Source organism: Chelonia mydas, chromosome 3 (assembly GCF_015237465.2).
Source record: "Chelonia mydas isolate rCheMyd1 chromosome 3, rCheMyd1.pri.v2, whole genome shotgun sequence".
Classification (NCBI taxonomy): Eukaryota; Metazoa; Chordata; order Testudines; family Cheloniidae; genus Chelonia; species Chelonia mydas.
Window position 1 is genome coordinate 146980299 of NC_057851.1, and position 24170 is coordinate 147004468.

Consider the following 24170-nt stretch of genomic DNA (forward strand, 5'->3'; position numbering starts at 1 on the left):
AAGCACATAAAGGCTCTGATGATATTACAGGCAATTACCCAGCACTGTAAGGAAAGTTTCAGAGGATGTTATTGTAATATCCAGGATATTAGCCTTAAAAAAAAAGGGGAGAGAGAGAGAGTAGGAGAAAAAGAAACAAACAAACAACAAACCAACAACTGATTTGAAAACAAGAAGTTAGACTGGAAAAAGCTTCATTGTAAAGGAACAACAACAACAACAAAGGCATCTTATTCTAGAGGCTGTGGGATCCTATTAATTTAAATTATTTAAAAAGCCTAATGAAATTCTGATAGAGGACGTTTAAAGCAAAAAATTACTGTGTGTCCCTTCTGAGTCAAAATTATTGCTGATGCTATTATTCTCTTTCCATTTTCCTTGGTTCTTATTATCTGTATATATAAAGGGTTGTTAGGCCCAAGTCATAGGCCTGTACAACCTATAGGTCAAACAGGCTGACCCCTTTTATCCACAATTTTGGTAATAAATATATTGCTTACTGGTTGCCTTACCAATAAACAAACTTTCCTCTTTTCCAGCCTCAAAATCTCCACACATCATCTAACAAATTTTAAGATGGAACCTGGTTAAAACAATAACGGCAATGGGTAAGCACCAACTATTCTCAGAAGGGTTTTGAGGGTTTTTTGAGGAATCTACAAACTAGAAAAATGAACAATGTTATGTTATCTTGATTAAGTCTTAGAAAATAGATTAAGTCTTTTGACAGTTGGTCTCAAACTGTTTTCACGCACTTTTTGGGCATGAGTCTTCTTCTCTCCCCCCGTTTAACATCCCCTTTACTGTTTTCTTTCCTACAATACACATTTACAAGAATCAGATTCCAGAAAATGAAATTACTTCTTTAGATACCAATGCCAAAGCCACTTCCTGTGCCCACTTGGCAGAAATGTATGGGTAAAAAGTCCTTATGACAATTTTCAGTCCAACCAAAATGAGCATTCCATTCAGCAGCACAAAAACCCAATTTATCCTCCCATCTGTATGCCAGAGTTATATATTTGAATGCTCAATGTACTGCAGCCCTGTAATATTAGAGTCAATTTTACATGTTGTTAGGTAAAATAGCAATCAACAGGTTCCAAACAACAAATGGACTGACTGTTGCTTTTTTTTTTTTTAAATCTTGTGTTAGATATTACTCCAGTTCAGTATTTCACTTCTTCCTTTCTTTTCCTTTCAGTAAGGCCAATCATGTACATGCTCCGGAAAGAGTAACTTATAAAAGGACTCTAAAGAGATCTTTGACTGGAACATGGCAGATACTAACATAGTCATTATTATATCTGGCATTAATACACTACAAGTAGTTCAGTGGAGGCTAAGGATAGAAAGAAAGCTCTGTGAAAAATGGAGCTATACTGCCTCTCCACATAAACAGGTAGAAAAAACACCTGAACTGGTGTGAAAGAAAAGTATGAAACACCAGATATCTGTAAAATGGATCAATGCGCTAGCTGGCAGCAAGCAAGTGTATTTCAAAGTGTTGGATCATAATGCTTTGTGTTTCACAGTGAGTCTTGATCACAAGATTTTGCCCTGAACAATTTCTATATTCACAAAAGTATCTAGCTGACCACAAAATGTATATACAAGTTGGCTATAAAGTACCTGGAGGGAAACTTGTTTTCAGTTATTCTGGCCACTCTGCCATGGACCTTTGGTGTCCAACCTTTTCATCTTACAGATCAAATATACTATTTCAAATTGCCAAGGGGCCACAATCAGTAGAAGTGGGACTTTTTCTCCTCCAGCCCCCTCTCTCTAAGTTCTTAAGAAACTGAATTGGGAGCCTGAAACACCACATCGGGTACTTAAAACATTGAGTACCTGACACCAAACTTTAGGTTCAACAGCTTTTTCAGAGTACCAATTAAGTTTAGAGATGGAAGTGGTGCCTTCCTTTTTCAGCTCCTGTTTTTATTTTATTCCTTTGTAATTCAGAAACATTCCATCTCTACCTCTTTCCTCAAACCATCCCCTGTGAAAGCACACTCTGTGTTCCCAGTCCCTGAAGAGAACATGTTTCCTTCCCCAGGAACTCTCACCCTTGCTTTCCTCCAACCACATAAGGAACTAGGTCCATCTCTTCCTGCCTTTACCCCCAGTATTTTCAGGAACACACCCTAACCCCCAGACCTTTCCCTCCTTTCCCACCATGCTCCACAAGAATGTCTCTGGTCCCGCCAAATCCTTCCCTTCTGACCCTGAACCAAACCAATTTTCCCCCCTCTCTTAAATGAATTAATTAATTACTGAGGCCCTCAAGTCCTCTTAAAATCAGTTATGCCACCCTCTACTTGTTTTTGTGGAACACCTGTTGCTGCTGCTACTCTTGCTAGTGCTCTTTTTCCTGTGAGCCGCAGCTTCTCCTTCACCAACTACCTGCTGTGCTTGTTTGCTGTCCTCTTCATATGAAGTCTACATGGCTCCAGTCATCTGCTTTCTCACTATCTGCTCCTCTACTGAAAGCAACAGCAGTTTAGAGGCTGCACTGCTTCCCTCCCCCTTCCCTACTGAAAGAAAGTTATTGGAGAATACATTTGCAATTTGTAATCAAATGTAAACTTTCTTCTTAATACAGAAGCCATTGAGGGATCCTAGCCTCTAGACCTGGTGATATGAGAAGATGCAAAGAGGCAGTGAATCAGGAAGAAACCAAAAGTCTAATGCCTTTTTTAAAAAAATTCTTCTATTTTCCACTGCTCTATGCACTGTCACAAAAATGAAAACACATAATATACAATATGAAAATCAAACTACACAAAAGACCTCTACCATTTCTTAGATATTAATTAATTCAATACTATTATAATTGTATTGCCAATCCTAATTATGTCCTCCCACATCCCTCACCTCTCAAATTGAGTCTCTGAGATGGATTTTGCAATATGTCTGCAAGGTTAACAAATCTGAGCTTTGGTGGGCCAAGGACGGAAGCAAGTTGCAAGACTGAGGACCCTTCACAAACAATGGCCTGGCTGCAACCTCTTCTCATTTGTGATAGAGGCTCTAGTTATAGTGTGGTTTCTCAAATGGACAGGCCACAAACTATTTGGGAATTTATAGCCTAAAACCAATACCTTTAGCTCTACTCAGAAACCGAGAGGCAGCCATTGAGGACCATGGAACACTCATGTCACGTCTTCAGAGCAAACAGCTCCATTTAATAGATAGGCAGCTGCATTCTACACTAGCTTCACTTTCCAAATATTTTCAAGATTTAACCCAGTGCAGAGTGCATTACTGTAATCTAACCTGAAGGCAAGAAAGACATAGAACACTGTAGCAAAGTCCTACATCTGAAAGAAAGGATCACACTCATCTTGTCAAACGCAGACAATATAATATTTTCAGTAACAGCTACAACCTAAGCAAACAGGAACAACTTGGGATCTAATAAATCCCCACATTGTGAACCTACGTTATGAACTATGGGTGCACTTTCTCAGTCAAGGATGTTACCATAAATCCTCCCCAGTTCTCCTAGTTGCTTTCCCCAACATACCAACATTATCTTAGATTTACCTGAATTGGATTTCTGCAAATTAGCCCTCATCTAAAACCCAATCTCAACTCAAAGGGCCATACTGTGAACACTTTAATCAAAATAGTTAACAGTTACTCACATGAATAGTTCTACTGAAATCAATCAAGTGACTTGTGTAAGTAACTGCTCATCAATGTCAGTAAGGGGTTTAAGTCTACATCGGGGGAGAAAGGCAGGTTTTCTTTTTTCCTGGTAGGGAACTCAAAGTTTTGGCAGATCCAGGCTCTATTTAATCCTAATTTGCCCACAGACATGTAGCTAGGTAGCATAATGGCCCCTTAGGGCTGAGTCCTGCAACCTATGTTGATGGAGTTCTGCCTGAGTACTGACTGCAGAAGCTGGGTTCTATTATTGTAGGATCAAGTATTGCCCTCATATCTATGTACAGCCCTCAGTGTTGTGAGCCAAATTAATTGAAGAATTTAGCTTTCGGCATCTTTCGAAAGGTAATAATTATATAAGACAAACCAAAAGGCTAATGTAGGACTGAGCACCATGTTAACTCAAGGGATAGTCCACTTCTCATCATTTGTAATACTCTCCCTCCACACCAACCTCAGTAAATCTGTGTGCTTTCTCTCCTGAGCTCATGTTCTACTGTAGGTACATCCTTACTGAAATGCTAATATTCACTTAAAAGAATGCTGCTGTGCTCTGCTGCAGAACAGTGGCCACAAATGAACAAAACAGCAGAACTATTAAAAAAGATACTTCATATATAAAATCCTAGGGGGAAAATTGTGATGAATGAACTACAAAAGCTTTGTCTTAACTGGGAGAAGCACTCAAGAGTTGAAGGGCCAAATTCTCTCCTGATATAAATGGCCATGGCTCCATTACACCAGCAGAAATTTGGCCCCAAATATTTGCTAGAATCTTATCTAGCCTGCTTGGTTTGTAAATTACACCAGAAAGCGAATAAAATCAAGTTTTCAGGGGAAATTTCCCATAATTTATAGTTTTGGCTTATACTGAAATACACTGAGACTAGCTTCTCACATGACTTCTGCTTTTGGACCTGCTCAAAACCAGGAAGTGAAAAAGCCATTTCCAAGGGTACAGGCACAAACATAAAAAGTTAACCAAACAGCTTCTGAATCTTCCATTACTTTACAGCATTAGTGCTCTGCTCAGAAAGATTGGAAGAGTGACCTAATAGGAGAGGGGGGCCTAATAATCATCATCATCATCATCATCATCCATATTATCTACAGACACAGACAGAGGGCACTAAATGGCACTACAAGAAGGTACTGCTGTCTCTTTGGCAGATGCTTATGTCACAGCAATATGGAAAAAGTTTCACAGATGCCTGTGCCAAATCTGACTGTCAATAAATAACAGAATTCAATCACCCCTTAAGCAAGCACAAATTTCCAGAATATCAAGAAATGCCAGGCTTCTTTCACTCACAGAAAAGGAAAATGATCTCAAGGGAGTTAGTATACAGAATCCATCAGCTACTTAAGATGGCCAAAGTATGGTTAATGAATCAGGAAGCCAGGAAGATCTGAAACAGTACAGAATTCACAGGAAACACTAGGTTACAATTCAGCAGGCTAATCTGGATAAGAAAAGAGTAAACTAGCACAAAAGAACTGGAAAGTTTTCCCATTTAAACTGACTCAAAAGTAAGGCAGCGAAAGCTGCCAAAACCATTTTTAACGAGCTTCCAAACATACGTTACGCATCAGAAGAGACTCCCAGCTGAGAAGCAGAGAGGAGGACATGATGGCCATCTCAGACAAGCCAAAAAGCTTTTGCAAAACTAAACAAATGTGGAATAAAAGCTGTTGATTGCCATTTAAGAAATAAGTGTTTTTGCACAACAACATTTTCAATACATGAGATAATTGAGTTTCAACATCTCTGAAAAAATAATGAAGTACTGTAATGATATTTTTTCCCCAGCAAACCCTTCTAAACTACAGATATAGGTCTAACTCCAAAAGGCACAATCTGGGCTGCATCTCCTAAAAATAGCCTTATGTCCATATTTATAGAATCTTAGTTAAAACAGTAGAAAATTCTTTCAGAGGGCTTCCTCTTAAAATGCTGATTCCAAGAGCACTTACCTTTAAAACTTGGATGCAGTCAATACAGGTCTATATGTTAATATTTTTTTCCTAATAAAAATATGAACAGTTGTTCTGTAGTTTCTTTAGATGGATTTTCATATCCGATTTATTCCTTCTCAGGACATTTACTTTTTCCGATATTCATAAATCACAATGGGCTCAATCCAATGTCCTTATACATGCAAAACTCCCACTGAGGTCAATGGGAGTTGACTAAGTAAAGACTTTGGATTGGGCCCAGAGTGAAAAATAAATTATAAATAGCACCCACAAGAAATGAGGACAAATAAAAACAGCAGGTTGATCTCAGTGGGAAGTTCAGTTTAAAAACTAATAGCAGGATATGCCTCCAGGTAATTATTAAAGCCAACATATATTTTAAAAAAATCCACATCAGAGATGGTGAAGTTCTAAGACGAGTTCCTTCCTCCTTGTACCTTTTACTAAGGGAATGTCTGCACTGCAATCGTAGGTGTGAGTGCAGCTGTGCAGACATATGAAGACATAACCAAGTTAGTTTAATCTAGTTAGTGTGAGTACCAAGAGTAGAGAAGACATGTGGCATGGACTTCAGCATGGGTCATACAAGCCTCACCAAAACCTTGTGTACTTACTTGGGTAGCTAGCCCAAGTTGAAGCCTGTGCTGCTGTGGCTTCACTGCGAGAGGTACTTGTACTAGTTAGACGAAAGCCAGCTTGGGTTTGTCTGCACGTGCTGCCATCACACCTCCGATTGCAGTGCAGACATACCCTGAATCTCTCTCCATTTTACTTTGATTTTCAGATAGTACAAACAGGAAACAAAGCAAGCAATCATTAAGCCAGTTGGAGATGTTGCTAGGATTCACAGTTCTCCCTGAAAAGGCTCTTTATACTTTCTTTTTATTTCTGTCATGAGACTGCATACTGTACTGTGCAGTAAACAGTTTACTAGCTATAAAGATATAACTCTGTATCAAAGGGGACCCGTGGCCCATTTTTCTTTTTGTCAGTAATACACAATATAAAAAACCAACACAAGTGATATTAAACTAAAATAAACAAACAGAAGGCAGAAAGAGTGTATTGGTGACTTTACAGCACCCAAACATGTACTGCACTGAAGCAGTGTGAACTTTGCAGGTTTCCTTTGGATGACAGATTCTTGAGCTAAGGTTTGTATTAGCAACTGCATGTCTATTATATGGGGTAAAAGGGTACAAGAATACAGTATATTCAATTCTAAGACTATCTGCAAAGTTTGCACGCATCAGTGACTATTATGGGTGGGGCTAGTAGCTCTTCCTATTACTAAGGCTGCCACTGATACTTTCCGTTATAAGGCCATGTTTTAAGTTGTTTATAACTTTACTGAACTTTAACTGTTTAGGCTGAAATTTTCCATGCCAAGTGTCAGGCTGATTTTTTTCTGAGGAATTTTCACACAAATTGGTTCAACCATTTTGGAGAACAAGTCTAGGGGAAATATGTTGTTTTACCCATGTTAAAACATTCTGGAGACTTTTACTTTCAACTGTTTTAGCACCCCCATGCTTTGTTGCAGGGATTTGAAATTTGGCAGAGGGGTGGTCTATATGTCAGAAAATGCCTTTTGCTATCCTTATGCAAATCTGCCCATGTTATAAGCCTTTGAGAAAATCGCTGTTTGCACATGCTCAGTAGAGATATTAGTTTATAGCAGCTAAATTCCACAAAGATTCTGTATTCAGGGAGCATATCCATCCCCTAACAGCCTCTATGCGTGACCAGCCTGTGCATGTGCCACCCCCACAGAGTTACTGAGCATGTTCCAGTCCAGGGCTACAAGGGCAAAGACTTCCTCTGTAACGCCTGCTCCCAGCTGCTTGGAGTCAGGGTGGTGCCAGGTATTGGAGCTGAGAGCAATGATCCCTCTGCTGGTACTGGGCAGTGTGGAGGAGGAAGCTGTCTGATCTGAATGCAGAGCATACAAAAGCCAGACCAGGAGGAGTGAAAGGAGTAGATAAAGACAAGGAGTCCTGAAGGGAGAGAGGGAGAGAATCTGTCAGGGCACGGAGACTAGGACTGTGAGTAGGGGAAGGGGAAGCTGGGACTGGGAGTTGGGGAGGAGAGGAGAATTGAACTTGTTGGGCACGGAGACTGGGACTGGGACCAGAGGGAGGTGAGGCTGGGATTGGTAGCCAGTTGGCTGGGATAAAAACACTGAGATTAGATAAGGATCTCAGGGAAGACTGGGACAAAGAACCAATTGCTGTTCCAGGAAGGATTGCTAGGAAGAGATGGGATCCACCTAACAAAGAGAGGGAAGAGCATCTTCACAGGTGGGCTGGCTAACCTAGTGAGGAGGGCTTTAAACTAGGTTCGCTGGGGGATGGTGATCTAAGCCCAGAGGTAAGTGGGGAAGTGGGATACTGGGAGGAAACACAAGGAGGAGGGTGCAATGGGGAGGCCTCCTGATTCATACTGAGAAAGTAGGGCAATCGGCTAGTTATCTTAGGTACCTGTACATGAATGCAAGAAGCTTGGGAAACAAGCAGGAAGAATTGGAAGTCCTGGCACAGTCAAGCAACTGTGATCGGAATAACAGAGACTTGGTGGGGTAACTCACATGACTGGAGCACGGTCATGGATGGGTATAAACTGTTCAGGAAGGACAGGTGGGGGAGAAAAGGTGGAGGAGTTGCACTGTATGTATGAGATCAGTATGATTGCTCAGAGCTCCAGTATGAAACTGGAGAAAAGCCTGTTGAGAGTCTTTGGGTTAAGTTTAGAGGCGAAAGCAACAAGAGTGATGTCGTGGTGGGCATCTGCTATAGACCACCAGATCAGGAGGATGAGGCAGATGAAGCTTTCTTTAGACAACTAACAGAAGTTTCCAGATCACAGGCCCTGGTTCTCAGAGGGGACTTCAATCACCCTGACATCTGCTGGGAGAGCAATACAGCAGTGCACAGACAATCCAGGAAGTTTTTGGAGAGTGTGGGGGACAACTTCCTGGTGCAAGTGTTGGAGGAACCAACTAGGGGCCGTGCTCCTCTTGACCTGCTGATCACAAACAGGGAAGAATTGGTAGTGGAAGTAGAAGTGACTGGCAACCTAGGCAGCAGTGACTATGAGATGGTTGAGTTCAGGATCCTGACAAAAGCTGAATACGGACCCTGGACTTCAGAAAAGCAGACTTTGACTCCCTCAGGGAACTGATGAGCAGGATCCTCTGGGAGGCTAATATGAAGGAGAAAGGAGTCCAGGAGAGCTGGCTGTATTTTAAAGAAGACTTTTTGAGGGCGCAGGAACAAATCATCCCAGTGTGCAGAAAGAATAGCAAATATGGCAGGTGACCAACTTGGCTTAACAGGGAAATCTTTGGTGAGCTTAAACACAAAAAGGAAGCTTACAAGAAGTGGAAACTTGGACAGATGACTAGGGAGGAATAAAAAAATATTGCTCGAGCATGCAGGGGTGTAATCAGGAAGGCCAAAGCACAATTGGAGTTGCAGCTAGCAAGGGATGTGAAGGGTAACAAGAAGGGTTTCTACAGGTATGTTAACAACAAGAAGAAGGTCAGGGAAACTGTGAGACCCTTACTGAATGGGGGAGGCAACTTAGTGATAGATGATGTGGAAAAAGCTGAAGAACTCAATGCTTTTTTTGCCTCGGTCTTCACAGACAAGGTCAGCTCCCAGACTGCTGCACTGGGCAGCACAGCACGGGGAGGAGGTGATGAGCCCTCTGTGGAGAAAGAAGTGGTTCAGGACTGTTTAGAAAAGCTGGACGAGCACAAGTCCATGGGACCGGATGCACTGCATCCGAGGGTGCTGAGGGAGTTGGCTGATGTGATTTCAGAGCCATTGGCCATTATCTATGAAAACTCGTGGTGATCATGGGAGGTCCCAGATAATTAGAAAAAGGCAAATATAGTGCCCATCTTTAAAAAAGGAAAGGAGAATCCAGGGAACTACAGACTGGTCAGCCTTGCCTTAGTCCCTGGAAAAATCATCGAGCAGGTCTCCAAGGAATCCATTTTGAAGCACTTGGAGGAGAGGAAGGTGATCAGGAACACTCAACATGGATTCACCAAGGGCAAGTCATGCCTGACCAACTTGATTGCCTTCTATGATGAGATAACTGGCTCTACGGATATGGGGAAAGCGGTGTACTTGATATATCTTGACTTTAGCAAAGCTTTTGATACAGTCTCCCACAGTATTCTTGCCAGCAAGATAAAAAAGTATGGATTGGATAAATGTACTATAAGGTGGATAGAAAGCTGGCTGGATCGTCGGGCTCAACGGGTAGTGATCAATGGCTCAATGTCTAGTTGGCAGCCGGTATCAAGCGGAGTGCCCCAGGGGTTGGTCCTGGGGCCGGTTTTGTTCAACATCTTCATTAATGATCTGGATGATGGATGGATTGCACCCTCAGCAAGTTTGCAGGTGACACTAAGTTGTGGGGAAAGGTAGATATACTGGAGGGTAGGGATATGGTCCAGAGTGACCTAGACAAATTGGAGGATTGGGCCAAAGGAAATCTGATGAGGTTCAACAAGGACAAGTGCAGAGTCTTGCACTTAGGACGGAAGAATCCCATGCATTGCTATAGGCTGGGTACCTACTGGCTAAGCGGCAGTTCTGGAGAAAAGGACCTGGGGATTACAGTAGATGAGAAACTGGATATGAGTCAACAGTGTGCCCTGGTTGCCAAGAAGGCTAACAGCAAATTGGGCTGCACTAGTAGAAGCACTGCCAGCAGATCAAGGGAAGTGATTATTCCCCTCTATTCGGCACTGGTGAGGCCACAACTGGAGTATTGCATCCAGTTTTGGGCCCCCCACTACAGAAAGGATGTGGACAAATTGGAGACAGTCCAGTGGAGGGCAATGAAAATGATTAGGAGGCTGGGGCATATGGTTTACGAGGAGAGACTGAGGGAACTGGGGTTATTTAGTCTGCAGAAGAGAAGAGTGAGGGGGGATGTGATAGCAGCCTTCAACTACCTGAAGGGGGGTTCCAAAGAGGATAGAGCTAGGCTGTTCTCAGCGGTTGCAGATGACAGAACAAGAAGCAATGGTCTCAAGTTGCAGTGGGGGAGGTCTAGGTTGGATATTAGGAAAAACTATTTCACTAGGAGGGTGGTGAAGCACTGGAATGCTTTACCTAGGGAGGTGGTGGAATCTCCATCCTTAGAGGTTTTTAAGGCCCAGCTTGACAAAGCCCTGGCTGGGATGATTTAGTTGGGATTGGTCTTGCTTTGAGCAAGGGGTTGGACTAGATGACCTCCTGAAGAGACTTCCACCGCTAATCTTCTATGATTCTATGATTCAATGTGGAAATGAATGGGGGAGTTGGGGAAGAGGAGACAGATGTAGGCCTCAGTTCAGAAAGTTATTTAAGCATGTGCATAACTTTAAGCCCATAATTAGTTCCACTAAGTCAATGGTACTACCCACGTGCTTAAAATTAGACTCATGCTTAACTACCTTGCACAACTAGAGCCTTGGTGGTAATTTTTTTATACCAGAAAAGGTATACCAGAAAAGGACTTTGTAAAGTCTGTCAAAAATGCAGTCCAATTAAATAGGAACAAAACATTTAGACCTGTCAATAGTTGCCTGATTTATTTTGAAGGGCATTCCTGAAGAGCTTTATATAGAGCAGTAGAGAGTCTGGTAATTTCCATCTGGTCTGTAAACAAGAGCAGAAACTCACTAGTAGCAAATAACTGATTGTAGTACTCAATACTGTAGCAAATTCAAGTTACTCAGAATTGATAGTACCAAACACATAGTTTTCATTTTTGTTAATTACAAAAGATAACAGAGAAAATAAAATGTTCATTGTATCCTACTAAGCATTGGGAGAAGTTCAGATGGAGTCTGAATTTGATGTAAACCTTCCTCTGGACCTGGAATTGAGAACGTGGCTCATGTACTTTCACTGTCTTCTTGTAATAATGCTACACAAAATCTAGTAAAGGTCAAAGCCCTAAATCACCAAGAAGCTGTTTTCATCTGACCCAGTAAAATGGCTATCTTTGGTTGATGATAAGTCTTGAGCGTGGTGACTGAAGCATCCAGAAATAATACACACTGGAGAGCTTTGTGCATGCTATTTTCCTCTATACAACCCAGAGGTATTAACTACTGATGGGAGTCTCTCAAATCTGTGGAACTCTCTTTTATGGGAGGTCCTGGAGCAGCTGTGGGCACAGAAACTCCTGAGTTTAGTGGAACTACATTGTTAGGGAGCAAGGATGAGCTGTAGGCCCAAGATATGGTGCAGAGGTATAGGACGTCCACCACATCCTTATGTTTCATATACCTCTCAAGGTACATATGTGGTGAACCCCTGATTTTTCCAGTTGGTGGCTGCAAACCCACATTATCTGAATGGAAGAAGGTAGACTAAATAATGCTGCAAACTTGAAAGAATTTTCTTTGTCCTAGGGGACCTTGCTGTGCATTCTTCCTCAGGAGCAGGAAATCTCTCCCCCAAGTTATTACATTAATGTATTAAATAAGCCAAGAGAAACATTAAAACTAAGTCTTATGAAAAGAGAAGTACATTTAGAGCAAATAGCAGCTAGTGTACTATGACCACTGCTTTTCATTCGGTTAATCATGTTGCTACCTTGTGCTTATCCCATCTGTTTCCTGTACCCATCGGTTGTCTTTCATCTCATACTTAGATTGTAAGCTCTTTAGGGCAGGGGCCATCATTTTCTTATGTGTTTGTAACAGCACTAAGCATGATGGGGCCCTTATCCCTGATCTGGATGTATGGTAGGCAGGCTGTGTGTGAAATTCCTTTTTTAGAACAGCCTTATTCTAAAAAATGCATTGATGAAACAGGAAACTTAGTCAAAAAGTGACCCTAATAAGGTCCCTTGTGAGAGCAGAGCAATCTATCCCAAATAGATTAGCACATTCAACCATTTGAATATGCTAATCTATTTGAGTTTAGTTTCTCAGTCCAATGTCAAAATGTTTACACTATTTTCTGGTAATCAGATTATTTACTTTTTGAGAGGAAAACAAATCCAGCAGGGGAAAAAAAGCCATCAAACAACAATCAAAATGACAGAATTATGGTGCAAACAAGCAGTAGTCTGGATTCCCTTTCAAAAGAAAGATACAATAAACTTATTGTTCTTATATAATAAAATTCAAGTTTAACTCAATATCACTTACGATAGTGACATGCATAATGAACTCTGACTTTTCCTCTACGCTTCCCAGGTTTTTTCATGGCTCCATCTCCTCTAAAACTACCAAACCGTACTGATGCTCCCATAATCAATGGGAATTGTTCTATGCAGTTCTATATTTAAATAAGGTCTTCATATATAAGAAATATATCAGCAATAAAATGTAAATATAACTAAAGCTATAGAATAGGCTTTATACTGTGCTAATTTATTGTCTGATTTAAAATAAAAAGTTGAAGACTATGTAAATCTCAATTTATGTCTGTAATGTATCTTTGCGTTTTATGGATTGTTCATCTGAAACATAAATTAAGTTTGTAGCCAAAAGGTGTGTGTATTTCAGATTTATGAAAGATATTACAATGCAATAAATAACAGTAGACACCCAGTACAGCTGTTGAATATGATCAAGTGTTATGTTCACCCCCCTATGTCTTCATGTTTTTATAGATTTATGATTTAGAGTATGCTGTGTTTAGAGCAGGTATCGTATAGTAAACTCAACCTCTTCAATAGTAAAATAGTTGGACTAATCTAAAAGTTTTAGTGTGCTCACTCTAAACTGACTCTCTTATGCAATCTGTAAACGTTCCTCAGTGACAGCAGCCAGCCTGCCAAAATGTCAGCTGCAGGACAAGCTCCAGTATAAACAGACAACATTGTGCTGCTGACTTACTGAATTAGAGTTAGAATGATACCCACCATTCCCTCCTAAAAGGGGACTCTTGAGATCCAAGAATAACAGATCTGTCAGCACATAAATTGGTATAATTTTCAGCTAGAGACGCCAACGCCGTTTAACCCCATTGTCATTAGCCATGTCTAACTAGGACATTACAGTTTTGTATTTCTCAGCTATATCCTTTCTTTGGGCTCTCCAGCATAGCTGTGGACACTATGACTAGGGATCCTAAGTGCTACAATAATACAAATAACAATTAATAATAATAATAATAAGTAGAAAACTCTGGAGTCGACAGTAAGATATGTAGAATACCACAATATGAAGGATGGTAAAAGAGTCCATGCGTTCAGTTGTAAGCTCGCTTGATAGTGGATTATTAATAGAGTTACTCCTGATTTAGAGCCTGATTCAGAAAAAAAAATTAAGCATGTACGTTAGCCTCTCTCTGTTTAGGAAAGCACTTAAGCACTGACTCAATAGCAGTTTATTACTATTACTACAAAGGCCCCCAGTTAGGATTGGGGCTCCATTGTGCTAGGTGCTGTGCAAACGTAAAAAAAGAAATGATCCCATACAAATCCAGTTCAGCATGGCATAATGAGTAAGGCACACAGACAGTGAGGGGGAGAGGAGGGGAATAAAGACAGGTGTTACCACAAAGAGTTACATATCTTGTTTGTGTACCCGCATGCATGTGTTGCCTTTCTTTTCCCTCACTGTCCATAGATTTCACAATAGAAAATGAGATTTTCTGAGGAATTTGAAGGTGTCTGAATATTATTTATTACTTGTATTACCGTAGTGCCTAGGAGCCCGAGTTATAGTCTGGGTCATCACTTTGGCTGTACAAAAAGTACAAAAAGATTGTCCCTGTCCCAAAAAGGTTACAATCTAAGTAGGTTTGGTGAAGATTTTACAAAATGAGAGCGTATCAAACCAAGAATCAAAAAGAGGAGAATAAAGTTATTATACCCTCTATGGCTGCACAGAAAAGGTCTGCTTCTGAACAAACAAATAGTTACACAGCATATCCAGTGTATAAAAAATGTAAAGTAGTAAGTTCAATTAATATCCCATATGAAGCCAAGTATCAGCTACGGCTATGTCAACTCTTATGGAGGCCTGTTGAATACAGGAACTATGTGTGTAGCCACATGCAGCAGTGAAAGGCTCCAGCAGCTGAGAGGCAGTAGGGAAAGGCTTTGGCAGGGGAAGGCAGCCGGAAAAAGCTTGGGCAGCTAGGAGGAAGCAAGTAGACTTTGGAGCAGGGGCGCTGGAACAGTTTTTTTTGGGGGGGGGGAGAAAGAGGAGTGAACTGGGGGTGGGGTTTTGAGGGGAAGAGGCAGTGTGGGAGCAGAGCCTCAGGGGAAGGGGTGGTGGAGGGCGGGGCTTGGGGGAAGGGGCAGCATGAGGGCAGGGCCTCAGGGGAATGGGTGGCGGGAGCTCAGGGACAAGGGGCTGTGTGGGGGCAGGGCTTGGGGGGGGAGAGCGTGGGTGGATGGGGCCATGGTTTGGGTGCCTGTGGCCCCCCCCATCTTTAGGGCACCTTTACTGCTCCTGCATTGGAGGCACTGCTTGGGAATGTAGAGAGCCATGTAGGGTACATACCCTGGGGGTACTCTACTCTCCTAAGCAGTGTCTCACCATCTACATTGCTATTTATATTCATGCTAGCTGGGCATGCAGTGTCTGTACACACAACCGGAAGTGTAGATGTAGCCGTAGATCTCCCACAAATGTGCAACCAAACTGAAGATTTTCTTTCCATATACCTTTTCGCTGATGGTTTAGTTTAATTGTTCTCAGGCTAAGGCAACGGGATAGGTGAATGGAAAACATAATGCATTCATCTGCACATCAAAATGAGATTAATGTTGGCAAATAAACTTAATTTTAATCAAATTTATTCACAAAGAGGCAATGATTAGAGTGAACAAACTTTGTAAAGGTTTAAACAATGTCATTTTGTGTTGCATTAAAACAAGGCCAATTATGCAGTTGAGACTATGCAAATCTCAGTTAAAAATGAAACCAACTAAATTGTTAAAACTATTACAGTGCATGTGAAATCAACTACGTACTGTAAATTTAAATAATCATAAACTGAGTGAGGGTATGGAAAATGTTTAAATGGTGAAGTGTGGCTTTCACAGCACACTAAAGGCTCTACTTGGGAGTTCTATATTATTGGCTCCGACACAAGATCTTTCTAACACCTTTATCAAACCCATAAAATCTATAGACAAGGAGACATATGTGTATATATAGTTCAGAAAGATTTTAAAAAAGGATTAGATAGCTTTATGACTATCAATATTATTTGCAGCTAGAAGATTTACACAAAATTTGCAGCACAAAGGCTCAGACACACACTCTCTCTACCGCTCCCCCTGCTCCTCCCCCGATGATAGATCACTGCACAACTGACAAGGCGAAACATAGGTCCCTCACCAATTTTCCTGTGAAGCATCAAGCCTTTGCCACTGCTCAAGACAGGTTATCAGACTGAATGAACCAATGATATTAGTTGGCATGGCAACTCCTACTTTTACATACCACTGTAGATAGGCAGAAACATGTCAACTCACACTTGCAGGGTAAGAGTAGAAAACTAATGCACAAAGTTTACTAAAATTTAGGAGGATGTTCTGAGGTTTAAAGGACACAGGATAAAATGTACTGCATAAGGTGACTTTGTCAGACCTCTGTTGATAGTGTATAGCTATATATTTTTTTGGGGTCCACATATACTTGAGAAAATCAAAAGCTCTGTGCTATGAAAGAATTATACAATGTGTTTAATGCCATAATGACACCAAACAAGTTAATTATTCCTACTATATTAAAAGTGAGGGGTGTGATAAAAACACAGTAAAAATAAGGTGTAGAGCGAAATCTTCATCTGCAGAGGAGATACAGAGATAAGATCAGGACAGCTGAGGAGTCTGGGGTGGAGGGAGGCAGTGCAAATGAAGCATTACATCACTGGAGTAGCTTCCTTGACTTATTTGTCTTTTTCTAAAGTAAAGAATTACAATCTTTTCAATCTTTTGTCATATAAGAATTTTCCCAGACACCTGATTATTCTCATTGCTCCTTCCGATGTTCATTACTCTGCATTTATCAACACTGGATTTTATTTGCCATTGTATTGCCCATTCACCTAGTTATTAAGGTATCTCTGAAGTTCTTCACAGTCCTCTCTGGTCTTGACTCTGCTTAACAACTTTGTGTCATCTGCACATTTTGCTTTCTCAGTATTCACCGTCCTTTCCAGATCATTAATAAATATATTAAACAACAGAGGGCCTAGAACAGACCTTTAAGGTACCCTGCTATTAACTTTTGTCACAATGAAAATTGACCATTTAATCCTTCTCTTTGCTTCCTGCCTCCTAGCTAGTGTTTGATCCATGACTAAAAATGGAAGTGAGAGCAACTGTGGCACGGGCTATCATGTGGGCTGCACAAGCAAGTGCCTGTGTGGTGGGGTGAGGTGTCAGGCTTGTGCAGTCCACGCTGGGGCCTGTGCCACAGCATCCCCATTGCCATGTTTAGTGAGCTAATTAGAGTACAGCTAATGCGGATTAGATACATCTACAGGAGTTGTCATTTGCACCCCCTATTGCAATGTAGACATACACTCTCTTAGGGTATGTGGCAAGTCAAAGAGAAGAGTTTTGCATTTTACTTCTAACAGTAGTGAGGTCAATGGTAATTATCAACTCTTGCAGGAGTAAGTTCCATAGCGTAGGTCCAGCTCCCATGAAAGTTCTTTCTTTTTTGATCATAAGCCTCTCCTGTCATTTTACAGTGTCATGATTCCATTGGACCTTAACTGTCATAGGAAGACATGCTCACGGGGGAGAGAGGCAATCTCCTTGACAGCTAGGACCAATCCCATCCAGGGCTCTGGCTGCCAGGACAGAGAGCTTAAATTAGATTACGTATTTGGAGGGGAGCAAAGTACTAGGCTAGTGTGCTCATGGCCACCTGTTTGGCTAAGTAGGTTGGCTACTATGTTCTGTACCCATTGGAGCTTTTTCAGGGTGAGTTGCTTCATTCCTAGACATAATGAGTTGGAATAATCGAGCCCGGAGGGTAAAAATAAGGCAGGATCACTGTGTCCAGGTCTGAGTCCAACAGGAAAGGGAGCCATCTCCTAGCTACTAGCACATGGAATTGGGTGTTTATTGCTGCCATGGAATGCACAAACATCTCTTTGCATTGTTACACTTGAATAATAAAATAATGTACTACTACTCCTAATTTGAACTTTTATAGATCTTTGCAGCCAAGGATCTCAAAACACTTCATAAACATTAATTAATTCAAATAACTTCCCTCTGAAGAAGGTGGGCTGACTTATAAATGTGGGTACATTCTTTTTGCTCATATGACATCTACCCAACCATACTGTAATTTGTAGTCTTATTGTTCTCATATTCTCTGGCAGGGATCACTTGTCCTGGTGCCGGCTTTCTCTGTGCTGCTTATGACCCTAGGGAACCTTTTCTTCTTGACAGCCCTCTCTGGCCCTCACTGGAAACTACCACTGCCTGTTCTTAAATAGCTGTTTTCTTTTCCCCAACCTTTGGATCAGCATCTGTTATCCATTTGTTTTTTATTTTCTTCCTAAATCTCAAATTGTATCTTAAATAATCTTAAAGAACAAAAAAAAGCTGTAACAAAAAAATCTCTAGGCAGTCTAGTACAATTTTATTTAATTTTAGCATTAGAAGGCTTATCCTATAACAGAACTATAAATATATATAAGACCTGCTGGTTTTATGTACACTGTATACAACTACACAGACAGATCCTGATCAGCACCCACTTATGAAACCTTTGGGCACATTTTCAAAGTGGTATATGAGGGAATTTTGCTAAACCACTTTTCCTGATGTAAGTGGGAATCCAACAGTGAAATCTCTATGGGCTGACTTGAAAAAACATACCGTACATAGTCTATTCTCCTTAGTCCCCTTTAATATAAGTTTAATACAGAGCCAAATACTGAAGCTCCTTAGAAAGGGAACCTTCAGAATCCACACAAAAGAAAGTAAAAGCAAAATACCATGATTAGTTCACTTAAGAAAACAACACTGGCATTCTCAGTAGAGAGGTCAAGGAATGAAACAGCATGGATACTCAGGAATACGCTTGTGTTAAGTGGACCCTCCAAGTCACGGTTGAGGCATATTGGCAAGGCAGTATAGGCAATATACAAACCATGCTGTCCCTGTTAACTCCTGAGAGCTGTCAATCTGGCACATTTCTGAAGCACAATATTTACACACAAACTTCTTAAAACAAAACCACTATAAGATATTATTATTATAACTGCTGTATATAGCAGGAGAGTAGAAGTCCAAATGCTGCCAACATTACTATCTGGGCAGGACATGTGAGAGAAAGTCTGACCACTTTAGGGAGAGTGCAAACTAAAATATAGAGCAAAACATTCCCCACAATCTCTCTCTCTCTCTCCCCCCAGCCCCCACAGCAAGATGGTCAAGATTTTCAGAAATGGGTGCCTAAATTTAGGCTTCTACATTCATATTTAAGCACTTTGGCTTTCTAAGACTTCATGATTGATACTGTGATATTAACTATACCTATATGGAACCTCCCAGAAGCATAGGAGATTGAACAAGATCTGCCTGCTTCCAAAGCCCATGGTTGATACCTTCAAAAACAAGTTGGGGGTTTAGCCATGTAACTCCCAATAATTTCAATGAGAATTGTGTGGCTAAGTCCCCTAGTTGGCTTTGAAAATCTCGACACAAGTCCCCACCACTTGAGTTAAAGGATAATCTCTTTTGGCTGATATTAGTATAGGACAGTGACTGGGTATATCTGGTCTTTGAGGCTACTTACAGGACACCCCAGGGTCCTAGTACATCCTGCAAAGCAGCAAAGTCTGCAGTAACAAGTATGTGGCTGCTGTGCCTAGGGTCCCTAGATTGGAACCCGGATTAGTGGGCGGGCCTAGGTTCCCCTTCTGGCTATGGGTAAAGTGGTGTAATCACAAGAAGAGGACAGGCCTTAGTTACGAGTCAGAACAAAGGTCTGAATTTAAAGGGACGAAAGCTGGGGCTGAAGACCCTACGGAGAGGAAACAGACTGCTTATTTGTTGGACTCTTTAATATCCTGCAAGGGGTTCAGTTGTTCTTTGTGACTCAGTTGGATGGCCAGCCATGGAAGACCTGCCAAGTCAGCTGGCAGCCTGCAGGGGACACTAGAGGTGAAAAAAGGACTACAATACTTGACTCTGTTACTTGGAGGCACTCCAGAGGTGAGTGCCCCGTTACAAGGACCTATGGAACTATTTAGCACTTCTGACACCAACTAGGAGAGGGCAGTGGCTCACCTGGTCATTAGCCAGTTCATTACAATACAAAATAAAAATAGCTAATGAAGCAAAGTAATGAAAACTTGTCTTATTAAATGTACAGAGGCTTTTTCCCATTAACCTTTAAAGACTAGACATTAAAATGGATCAGCCTAAGAAACCAAACCAGTTCCAGGGCACTAGTCATCTTTCAATACAACATTAAAAGATTAAGCAGGTTCAGTTCATGTGGTCCAGTTCATGGCAGAACATCCTTAAGTACTTCATATTGTAAAAAATGATTAGTGAGGGTCACAAGGAAATAATTCCATAAGAGTTCTGATGACACCATAAATCACAAGAGTGCCATTCTATTCAACTACATTACAGCTGATTCAAACTGTTAACATAAATTCTATTAAAATAAAATTGAAGATGTCAGTCACTCAGTCACTATATTAGTTAAGGTTATTGAGGGCCAGTTTTACAAATTTAGGTACTCGCATTGTACTCAAATTTCCATGCATATGCAAAAATTCCCGATGTTGTATTTAGAAACCTAGTTCACCGTGTGTATACACAAATTCCTGTACTGAGTGCAGACTGGAAATCTGTGAATAAATTGGGTGCATGCAGGAGGTAAATGTATGCATGCAGTTATGCACACCTAACTTTAAAAAGCTGGTCTTTAAACAGAATTACTACACTGTGTATTCAAATATTATTAATACTAATGTTATATTAAAAGAGTCTCATTTTCTGATCACAGCATGATTAAACTTTTTAGATCATGTCTCAAATACAATTATTGAAATCAGCCATGAGGTACATTATAATACAACCCCATCCCTTCTGAGACATACATTTTTCTATGCCAAATTATTATTTTTGTTGCAAATAGAAACCTTAAAGTTTAAAATGAAAGTGCTGATAGAACCATAACAGCAGTGTAACAACTGTAACAGCAGGATACAATATGACCATTGTTTCTTAACACATGATGGAGTCCAGATACACTATATTCACATGATTCTTGCAGTTTTCAACATTCAGAGGTAGTACATTAAGTATTTTGCTTATATCACAGCCTAAACACCAGTAAAGGAATCCCCTGGACCTAACTTCATTCCTATAATTCTTTACTAATCTTCCTCCACAAGTTATCTTTAATCCACATGTGCACACACATTTCTTCATACTACTATAAAATGACTGCAGCATTAATCCCTCAGTTCATTTCCAAAGTCAAGAGGCTTTAGAGGAACCATTAATTATCATTTACACAACAAGCATCACAATAGCGTGGGTATTTTTATGAAAGCTTCCAACTCTGACGCAGTTTCAGCTCATCATGTACTTTTAAAAAACTGCTTTGACATCACTTCGGAGGATGGTTTGGTTTTGTTAGAATCTCAAACAGTTAAAGGATGCAGTGAGTCATCTGGGGACTTCTGGAAAACTGAATAGTTCCAGGTGACTATTTGGAACACACACTCAAGAAACATAAAAACACTAAGACCATTGCTATGTTAAAGAGAACAGTATGGCCCCTTTCAGCTTTAGAATTGAACATGCAGGCTTTCTCATTATTTCAATAAAACAAAAACAGACATTTAACCAAAAAACAAAACAAAAAAATCCCTAACCTTTCTCTGGCTTGGTTGAATATTTTAAAGAGCCTAGGCACTACGCAAATTCTCCAGTGAGCCATGAATTCCATTTCATTTTGCTTTTTGAACAGAAATAGGTTGAAAGAAGATACGTTAACCAGAAAAAGACCTTTTTAAAATCCCAAGTAATATGGTGACTAGTTTCTAGGTGAAAGAAGGATAAAATACTCATCATCCTATGCCAACAATGGGGATATTTTCTCTTCTTTAGGTAATTTATAGCAGTATGTAATGCTGGGATAAAATAGATATTTTCTAAACTCACACTGACCATTTTGTTGCATGCAATATTATTGACATTATTTTGCTGGTTCTAAAGTAGTGTTATAAACTTAATGGAACACGGAAATTTAAATTTTTGCTTTTCCAATTGTTCCTCTAATACTCTAACCTCTATGAAAATAGTAATATTGTAATTAAAAAAAATGCTTTACATCCAGATTGCTGTTTGTCTTTGGTCTGAGGAAGAGTGGAAAGAAAGAATCAGGCTCAGAACCATTTGCGGGAGAAGAAAATAGTGTTTAGATGGTGTAATTTATATTCTTGTACCAAAGGCCCTATGCCAAACCACTACCCTCTCCTCAGGCATTTGCCTCCTTAAGACTCATTCTTCTATGACGCTCACAAAAAGTGAGTCAACAATTATATTTATTTTTATTATTTAAAAAAACCCAAGACATTAGTCCATCATGACAGGCACATGCCCTAACTAAATGCCGTCCTTCTATCTCCAGTAAAACAATAATATTTTTTTTAAAGTAATTGCCTTTGATGTGCTTATAGCCAAGGGAAACACCTTAAGATGTGAGCTTACAAAGAGTCCTTTGGAAAACTTCCTCAACAGAAGAAAGTATGGAAATAATTGAATTAGCTTCACTAGGAAGGGTTTGAACTCTATATAAGTGCAGATGGACAGAAACTGCCCTTCTCCTGAAAATGACATTATCTATCACATGCTTAAATTGTATTTAGTGTACAGGCTATGTTAACCAAATACAGTATTTGTGAATTCAGCCATTTCCTAATCTCCTTTGGCAAGAGCGGAATTCTTGAACACTCCTCCTTCCCCACGGTGATTTAAATGCTTTTTCATAGAAAGCTCCAACATATGAAAATATAAGCATTCTGCTTTTGTTCTTATAAATCAATGTCCCAGTTCAGCAAGGTTGTTAAGACTTCAGTGGAACTAGTCAGATGCTTCAAGTTAGTTCCCTGCTGAATTAACTTGCTAAACAGAGGTCCAAGTTTGATTCCATTAACACTGTAATGATAAAAATCATTACAATGGTTCATTAAAAATAAGCATGTTCTATATAATGTGAAACACTGAGATTTACTTTGAAAGGTTAAACTCTGAATCTTGTGTGGTGCTATATAGCTGGAGACAGAACTAATCAACGTTCTTTTCACCTGAAGAGAGGATTACTTTCCTATTTTGAAGGACTAAATGAGAGAGAATTTGAAACCTACTTTCTGGCCCTTGCCACTAATCATATCTGAATGAACCTTCTTCCAATATTAACTGTTTATCCTGTTTTAGTTAAGTCAGTAGTTTGAGCTTCCATAGGAAGGATGTCATCTCCTGGATTATATTACAAATGAAGTCCTCCACATTCATTTTCATTTCCAACATTTGAGTCCTATCAGCATATTAAGTTACCTGTGCATTGAGGTGGCCTGAAATCAAGGTATTTATACTTGTGAAGTGAAGGACAAAGGCAAATGAACACAAGAATTCTGATGCTGAAAGTAAAACTCCCCTGTCCTAGTCCACACCTAAGAATGATACATTTAAAGTCATAATGTGAGAACTGGACACTTGCACATATAATTCATTTCACTAACCTGTTCGCCTGGGAAGAAAAGCAGTTCTATGTACTGAGGAGCTGAAATCTTGTGTATCTTTCACATTAACACAGGCAGATGGCCTCTGACCTTCTTCCAAGCTTATAGAAAGGGAACTCTCCGAGACTGCAAGACCACTAAACCCAGCGCTGAGCTGAAAAAGGGCATCCTGTGCTTTCTTTTTTTCTTTCTTTAACATACGTACTAGAATATCTGCAGAACATTTTAAGGAAATTAACTGGGATCTCCTTTCCATAAATAATAGTCCACTCTTTCTGTAGGCCACTTGCTCATACATGTAGTCTTGTAGAACTGAATGGAACTAGTCACATATGGAAGGCCTATTCATGTGAAAATGGATTGCAGGGTTAGGCCCTTTTGTTATGTCTACGTATTCACATTTATCTTTCCAAATAACCAATTCAATTTGTCCTGAGCACTAGTAAGATGACATTAGTGAGTGGTATAAAAAGCTATGGCCAATCCATGTTTGGATAAAAGCAATAAATACTGTGAGGTTCTGTACAAAAATAGAAATGTTAAATTCCAGTTACTCTTTCAAAATGGGTGACATTACCTTTATTAAGTTTGGTAACATTGCAACACCAATTAGACCCTGCAAATTTTCCAAGTCAAATTTAAATCGTATAAGTCAGAAATCTTAAACTTTATAGGAAGACTGTCAAGCACACCACAACAGAAAGGATTATAAAAACACAAAACAAGGTTTTAAAGAAATTCCTGCCAATTACATACATATTCTTTAGAAAGACCTTTGACATAAAAACACTTTAAATGAGGGAA

The 24170-nt window shown here is 40.1% G+C and overlaps 1 protein-coding gene across 1 annotated transcript in view; it reads right to left on the reverse strand.

Annotated features, from left to right (window-relative positions):
- Nucleotides 1–24170, reverse strand: part of KIF6 (kinesin family member 6) — a 279607-nt gene that overhangs the window by 114255 nt on the left and 141182 nt on the right. The window contains exon 13 of the mRNA XM_043543510.1: nt 23367–23579. Within this exon, the coding sequence (XP_043399445.1) occupies nt 23367–23579 (213 nt within the window). The remainder of the gene's footprint in view (nt 1–23366; nt 23580–24170) is intronic.